The sequence below is a fragment of the Colobus angolensis genome, unplaced genomic scaffold (assembly GCF_000951035.1).
Source record: "Colobus angolensis palliatus isolate OR3802 unplaced genomic scaffold, Cang.pa_1.0 Scaffold215, whole genome shotgun sequence".
Lineage (NCBI taxonomy): Eukaryota > Metazoa > Chordata > Mammalia > Primates > Cercopithecidae > Colobus > Colobus angolensis.
In genome coordinates this window covers 1,687,071-1,695,285 of record NW_012115322.1, presented here as the reverse complement: position 1 = coordinate 1,695,285, position 8,215 = coordinate 1,687,071, and the positions used below count along the sequence as shown (strand labels likewise).

Below are 8,215 nucleotides of genomic sequence, written 5' to 3'. Positions count from 1 at the left end.
AAGGAGTCTACATAAAGGAAGAGGAAAGTTTGGTATATTTGAAGACATGATGACTTTACTGTAATAATTATTATCTATTATTTTGATCATCTTCTTCAAAGTTAGAGTGGTCTTGGGAAGCTAGGGACAAATTTTTATTACCTTTATTAGTCTACCCACCTTTCTCCCAACACTTCAAGAATTTGTGGCCTGGGAAAACAGGCCTGTTATAACAGGACATCCCAAAGCTGCTGGAACATCCTGACGCTCTGAAATTGAACTATTTTTCTGGGAGCTGATGCATTTATTTAACTGATGACCATAACAAACCAAAGATTGCAACAGACCCCACCCTAGAAGAAAGCAGACAGAGAATAAGGAAGTCATACATCATTGGAGAAAAATTAGGATTCTCCAAAGTGTTCACACTTTTTGTTTTAAATGTTTTATATGGGCTTGACAATGTTTAGGAAAAGCCGGTCCAACATTACCAATAAAAGATTAGTATTTAACCCCATATCCCATAATTGACACTGCAAATAAGACATTTAGGATTTATCTTGAAATTCTTACTGAAGTTTGACTTTCTTTTAATCACTGCTAAATCTGCATCAAGTTATGCAAACTTTCTAACAGAAAACTGTTTGTGACTAACAATAAATGAACTCCGTTCTTAGTAAGTTAATTTTAAAACATAGATGATCATTCTATCTCCTTAGTTTTGGTTGCCAATGCAAATGAGTCAGAGGATTTGCTTGAGACACTGAGATAATTGTGTAACTCTACAGCGGAAAATGCCATTGGAGAGTACTTGCTGACCTCACAGTTGAAAAAAACTATTTAAAAGATGTGGAAACCAGATGTTTCAGTCACATTTCAGCCGCTGCTCTGAGAATTTATTGTGAGCAGCCTCTAACAGGCTGTTACTTCGCTACAACTGACGATATGATCATCTTAATTTACTTATTTCTCTTGCTATGGGAAGAGGCTCAAGGATGGGGATTCAAGGATGGAATTTTTCATAACTCCATATGGCTTGGTAAGAAACTTCACTCATGAGCTTCTTGTTGAGAATGTCAATTCTTTAAATCATGGAGAAGGAAATTAAAGCAGTAACTTTTTCTATTCTGTACAAGGCTGATGTTCTCAAAGAAAATGCTTAGGAAAGATAGCCTTTGGAATACATATGCTTTTTTTTTCTTAAGTGTTCTTGTCCTCTGAAAAGTAAAAATAGCATTTTATAAAGTGAACTGTTCAGTAGAAAATAGCAGTTAATATTTACATTCAGTATGAAAATATACTTTTAAACTTTTCAAAGCAGATGTAGTAGCACAGTGAGGAGTATTTCTTTAACCAACGAGAAACACCAATATAGTCTTTTGTTTTTGTCAATGCATCTGCAGTCAGATTTCAGAATCATAACAGGTAAATTGGAGTATACAAAAATTTTATAATAATTGCTTCATGTACTCTGAGCTATAGTCTATATGTTAGTTTTTTCAAACATTTTGACTATTTTGACCAAGCCAGCCTGCAATACAGAAAAAAGTGAAAAATGTTTCTCCTTCTGAATGCATTCTTACCACTTTGATTCTTTCTGTTTGTACTATCCATATAGATACTTTTCTGACCCTTTTGTTAGACAAGGAAAGTTTCTTTTGTTATTTTGTTTTGTTAAATGTAAGGAATGACATAGGCCAAACAGTGAAGATAAACAATAGATCAAAAAAGGAAAATGCAGAAAACCCAAAACACCCCTTATGTTACAGTATGCTAAACAATGCTTTAATTCTCATGATACAAATTGATATTGCTCTATGTTCATTCTTGTGTTTAATAGTAAAAAAAAAAAAATTAAATTTCTTGGGGAAAAATGCATAGATTCTTGCATAGAAAAAAGAAATACAGAGAAGGTGAAATTAACCTAGATTTTGATTTTATGCTTGCTAAACAGCACAGTTGTAGAATATTTTCCCTTTCAGCATGTTTCTCTCTGGTAATAACTGCAACCATGCGGATTTCATTAAAAAGCCTAATTTGTAATGCACAGCCTTGCCACCTATTTTTTTCAGCTTGAGCCAGTGAACTAAATTCATTATGATCCATTTGGCCAAGACAGGATCTGAAATTTAGTAGAGGAATGAGCCCATCTCTTTATTTTTGTTGTATACAGTCAAATGTAGGAAATATGCTCATATTTGTCAGGATTTTTTTTTAAATGTCGTAAAGCTAGTAATTAAATCCATGCAGATAAACTTTGAAATGTTATCAAACCCTCTAATAATCAAATAATTTAGAGTTGTCTTTTAAAGTGTCATTGTATGTTACAAAAATATAAACCTGGACAATAGATGTTCTGCCCCAGAGGTAGAGAGAAGCTAATTCAAATGTCTATTAATGTATGCTATAAATCTGAGGGTCAGGATAATTGCAAATTGCTTCAATCTGGGGCAAATTGTTGACCAGCCAGCCTAGCACAGATGTTTGGTTTATAGTTTATAGTTGGTTGGATCAATATAATATTAGAAACCATTTGGGAACATCTGTTAGCAACTCTCGAGAACAGGACACTTTAAATGTAGGGTGTCCCATCTTTTGCCTTCCCTGGGCCACATTGGAAGAAGAAGAATTGTCTTGGGCAACTCATAATGTTTTAAGAAAGTTTACAAATTTGTGTTGGGCCACATTCAAAGCTGTCCTGGCAGGCCGCAAGTTCGACAAGTTTACTTTAAATTCTCTAGGTTATGGTTCCAATCTGGTAAAATGATAAGGTTGAAGTAAAGGATCCCTAAGGCTTATTTTAACTCTGGTATCATCTAATTTTAAAAATAGTACTTTAAACAAAACAAAAACAAACAACAGTTAAGGACAAGAAATTACAATCATTTTACATGGATCATGAGAATAAAAAATGCACAGATAAGCAATTATTTTTATTGTTGAATCTGAAAAAGAAGGGAAAGGAAGGCAGGATGCCGTGGTTCACACCTGTAATCATAGCACTGTGGGAGGCTGAGGTGGGCAGATTGCTTGAGCCCAGGAATTAAAAAGACCAGCCTGGGCAACACAGAAAAACTCTGTCTCTATAAAATAATAATAATAATAATAATACAATTAACTGGGTGTGGTGGTGCATGCCTGTAGTCCTAGCTACTCAGGAGGCTGAAGTGGGACGATCACATGAGCCCAAGAGGCAGACGTTGCAGTGAGCCGTGACCTCACCACTGCACTCCAGCCTGGGTGACAGAGTGAGACCTTATCTCATAGAAAAAAGAAACAAAGGAAAAGTAACATATCTTGAGCTCCTCCTATGGCCCAGAAGCTATCATTATTCCCGTTTGACAAATGAGGAAACTGAGGCTCATCTGGTTATACAACTCCCTGGTAGAAACAGCAGTGGAACCAAAGTCCATTTCTACTGCCACCACTCACTAAAAAGAGAAAACATTTATTAAACAAATTTTCAGTTTTAATAAATGACTATTGACTAGATAAATTAATAAAATATTATTTCTTCTGAAAGGTAAAATTGGGATTCATTGTACAAAGGTCCATCTCAATAGCTCAAAATTCTGAATTGAGAAATATTTTTAATAAAACACCATATTTAAAATTGTCAGGTACAGGCCGGGCGCGGTGGCTCAAGCCTGTAATCCCAGCACTTTGGGAGGCCGAGACGGGTGGATCACGAGGTCAGGAGATCGAGACCATCCTGGTCTACACGGTGAAACCCCGTCTCTACTAAAAAATACAAAAAACTAGCCGGGCGAGATGGCGGGCGCCTGTAGTCCCAGCTACTCGGGAGGCTGAGGCAGGACAATGGCGTAAACCCGGGAGGCGGAGCTTGCAGTGAGCCGAGATCGCGCCACTGCACTCCAGCCTAGGCGACAGAGCGAGACTCCGTCTCAAAAAAAAAAAAAAAAGAAAAAAAAATTGTCAGGTACATACTCCAAGAGTTCTCTATTTGTTCATATGACAACATACCGGGAAGTTTGGTGCTGTTAGAGGAACAATGTGGAATGTTAATATTTAATAAATTAAATCAAAAATTATAACATAAACATTTTTTGCTATTTCTGTTATTATGTTATTACTAAACAAGTTTCAGTAGGTACCAAAAGTTTAAGAAAAATTACATAGGGTGAGAGAAGGGAGAGAAACAGAGGTACTGGGTTTAATTCCTGAGTGATGAAATAATCTGTGCAACAAACCCCTGTGACATGAGTTTACCTATGTAACAAACCTTCACATGTACCCCTTGAATCTAAAATAAAAGATTTTTAAAAAATGAAACTTTACTGGGAGGAAAACTTAAAATTATTATTTTTAAAAACTGTTAATTCTTTTGTTTTGTTTTGTTTTTTGAGACAGAGTCTTGCTCTGTCGCCCAGGCTGGGGTATTGTGGCATGATGTCTGCTCGCTGCAACTCTGCCTCCCTGGTTCAAGCAATTCTCCTGCCTCAGCCTTCTGAGTAGCTGGGACTACAAGCGTGCACCACCACACCCGGCTAATTTTTTGTATTTTTAATAGAGACGGGGTTTCACCATGTTGGCCAGGCTGGTCTGGAACTTCTGACCTCAAGTGATCCACCCATCTCAGCCTCCCAAAGTGCTGGAACTACAGGCATGAGCCACCACGCCTGGCCAAATCTCCATTAATTTTTTCTGAAAACATCACATTTTAATTTTGAAATATAAAGAAAATCAGTTTGAGAAAACTTTGTATACATTAATTTCTACAAAATTTGTTTTCAAATACAGGTCTTTTAATCTGTATACCTACGAAATATAATTTTTAACATTTTTAATGATTAACAACAACCTCTATTATAATACATAAGTAAGTTAAACACACCTCCTGTATCTACCAAAAGCTTTGGTGTTCCTCTATTTCAAGATAAAGAAATTCAGAATATTCACTAAAGAAATTCAGAATATTCACTAGTGTCCAAGTTCGTTGAGGATAGAACCTGACCCACAGGACCTAGCAAAATACCCCGTGGTATAATACTCAAAGTAACTAAATTGAAAACTAGTGAAAGTTTAATGAGGCTTTGCCATATGAAGGACACCGGGCAGCAGGTACCTTTCAATGGAGAAACAACCCGACTGATGGTCCCGGTATTCTCTGACCTCCAGCATCAGATTGACTAAGGTCCTCTGTGTGTGAGTAACGGGAGTTACTATGTAATGCATAAGAGCAAGATCCTTAGAGTTCAGAAAAACAAGCATCCTCTGTTACTGAACTATGGCAATGTCAACTTCAGTTTGGGGTGGAAAACAAAGAACTATATTTCTAATTCCCCTGGATTCATTTCTTGGTGCCAAGAAATATGTATGTCCTCAATGAAAATGGTCCTAAGGGTGGCTGATTGCACAGGTCAGGATACAGAGACTTAACCATAATGTCAGACTACATAGAACTATTAGAGCTAACTACAGAGCTAATGTTATGACTATTGTCCTGGGAATCTTTTCACGTTGTTTCTATGGTAGAAGGCACTCCAAACTCAAAACAATCCATTTAAACAGTGATCTATTGGAAGACAACTCATGTATGACTTAACACTGCCTAAAATATGTTGGGAAAAATATGTGAACTAAAAAAGACAAATCAGATTAAAAAAGTGAGGCATTAACTGGTAGTTAGGTGTGTCCAGTTTTTTCTCTGCTGTGTTTGAATCTGTTTTTCTTTTCCCTAATTCAGTATTTGCTTTGGATCCCTTCAGATCTTTCCTCAGTTTTCATTTGTTTTACTAAATTATTGTTGTTTTTTTTTTTGAGACATAGTCTCGCTCTGTTGCCTAGGCTGGAGTGCAGTGGTGCAATCTCTGCTCACTGCAAGCTCCACCTGCTGGGTTCACACCATTCTCCTGCCTCAGCCTCCTGAGTAGCTGGGACTACAGGCGCCCACCACCACACCTGGCTAATTTTTTGTATTTTTAATAGAGACAGGGTTTCACCATGTTAGCCAGGATGGTCTCGATCTCCTGACCTCATGATCTGCCTGCCTCGGCCTCCCAAAGTGCTGGGATTACAAGCACGAGCCACCACGCCCGGCCTAAATTCTTAATTATATTACATTAGTCAATTAGTCATTCCTCTCAATTGGATATTTTAGCTTATTTTTCTCCATCACTGTGAGCCTACATAATGGATCCATCTTCACTGGTTTCTTTTGCCTTCACCTTTTTTTTTCCCCCATTGCTTACCTTGGCAAGTTTTTATACAGCTTAAATCCAAAAGAAAGCCAAAACTTTATCACCTGTGGATAGTGTCGCACTACAATGTTGTATTAAAAACTTTATTTTAGGCTGGGTGCAGTGTCTCACGCCTGTAATCCTAACACTTTGGGAGGCTGAGGCAGGTGGATCACTTGAGGTCAGGAGTTCGAGACTAGCCTGGCCAACATGGTGAAGCCTCGTCTCTACTAAAAATACAAAAATTAGCCAGTTGTGGTGGTACATGCCTGTAATCCCAGCTACTCAGGAGGCTGAGGCAGGAGAATTGCTTGAACCCAAGAGGCAGAGATTGCAGGGAGCACAAATCGTACCAGCCTGGGCAACAGAGTGAGACTCCATCTCACAAAATAAAAATACAAAATAAAAAATAAATAAAAACTGTATTTCAGGCTATCAGATCAAAAACATAATTTAGCCTCAAGTTTCTGTTAATGGCCCCAAATTCCACTAAAATTACCCCTCATTCATATTTTTCCCCAAAGCTTCCTAACAATGAAAACTTAGCTACCCAAGGCAGCCAACACAGAAAGCTCTTTGGCAGGAACGATAACTGTTGTAATCTTCCTGATTACACAGTTATCAGGAAGGTCTGTGTAATCAGGAAAGCTGAGGCCACAGAATTTCCCCTGTTCCGTAAGAAGGAATAACAGTGCTTTTATGACATCATCTGATTTTACAGAACGAGCAGCAGGTGTGTACCACAGAGAAGCACGGTCTGGCAAATACAAGCTCACCTATGCAGAAGCTAAGGCGGTGTGTGAATTTGAAGGCGGCCATCTCGCAACTTACAAGCAGCTAGAGGCAGCCAGAAAAATTGGTAACTAATTTCACAATGGTTTTTCTTCTTTTTCATCCTTGGAGGAAAAAAAATCCATCTTTCCTAAACCCTAGTAAGACTTCTTTCTCCAACCCCCTTCTGATACATCACTAAGCCCCTAGGACGTCTCCACGCTCTGACTTCTCCTATCCATCTGCCTAGAGTTGGCAGAAAGTTTCTAGTGTTTCAGCAACTTATGTGGGGTCTTAACCCAGTGTGATCTAATAAAATAAAAGTCAAAAGAAAATGAAAACCTCATTTCTTCAATATCATTTAAATTTCTCATTAATTTCAATGCCATTGTTTTCGTTTTTAGTATTGTTCTATCTCTTTGACTTCTGAGTATGAAGGTTGTTAAATGATGCTATGGTACTATATTGAGTCTTACAAGCAAATTTACTTGGTAGAAGAAATATTGAATTTAGTGGCTTTTTTCCCCAGTTGTTTTACATTAAGTGGGAGAATGTATTTGTACTTCAGGATCAAAAGCTATAAGGAAAAGGAGGACAGGCAGGTCGTGAGATAGAAGCAGAAAAAAACTGGGAAGATGGTATCAGAAGACCTGGTGAAAATTCCAGTAATCAACTGGTGTTATATGCTTCTTTATACAAAAGTGGATTGCTACCATCTCTCTTGGCCTTTGGGGAGAATGGACCACTCCCATTCAGAACTCCTTTGCTGATTGGATAACGTCTGGCAAAGTTGATACATTACTCAAGAAAAACAAAAAACAGTGTTTTCTCAAATGCCCCATAGCCTCCCGAGATGACTGCTGGTCTATAATCACGGAGTGGCATGGGGCAAAGTAACTGGAATGGTAGACAAAGCCCATAGTCTTTACTGTCCATCCTGGACCTCTAGTAAAATTGATCTTGGGTGGCACTGACAGACACTAAAACGGCTGAGCAAGGGAAACAGGGCTGAGCCTTTATTTGAAATGTATGAGAGAATTTATCTTTATTAAAATCTTTTAAAACATCACTAATATCTGGTAGGGTGCAGTGGTTCACACCTGTAATCCCAGCACTTCGGAAGGCTGAGGCAGGAGGACTGCTTGAGCTCAGGAATTCAAGACCAGCCTAGGCAACATAGCGAAACCTCATCTCTACAAAAATAAAAATAAAAAATTAGCCAGGTGTGGTGATGTACACCTGTGGTCACAGCTACTCTAAAGTCT

General features: G+C 38.0%; 1 protein-coding gene across 1 annotated transcript in view; it reads left to right on the top strand.

Moving 5' to 3' along the window:
- Positions 1 to 852: 852 nt before the first annotated feature.
- The window catches only part of TNFAIP6 (tumor necrosis factor, alpha-induced protein 6), a 22,853-nt gene continuing 15,490 nt past the window's right edge, over positions 853 to 8,215 (top strand). The window contains exons 1-2 of the mRNA XM_011943058.1: positions 853 to 1,018; positions 6,901 to 7,038. Of these exons, the coding sequence (XP_011798448.1) occupies positions 925 to 1,018; positions 6,901 to 7,038 (232 nt within the window). The 5' untranslated portion in view covers positions 853 to 924. The remainder of the gene's footprint in view (positions 1,019 to 6,900; positions 7,039 to 8,215) is intronic.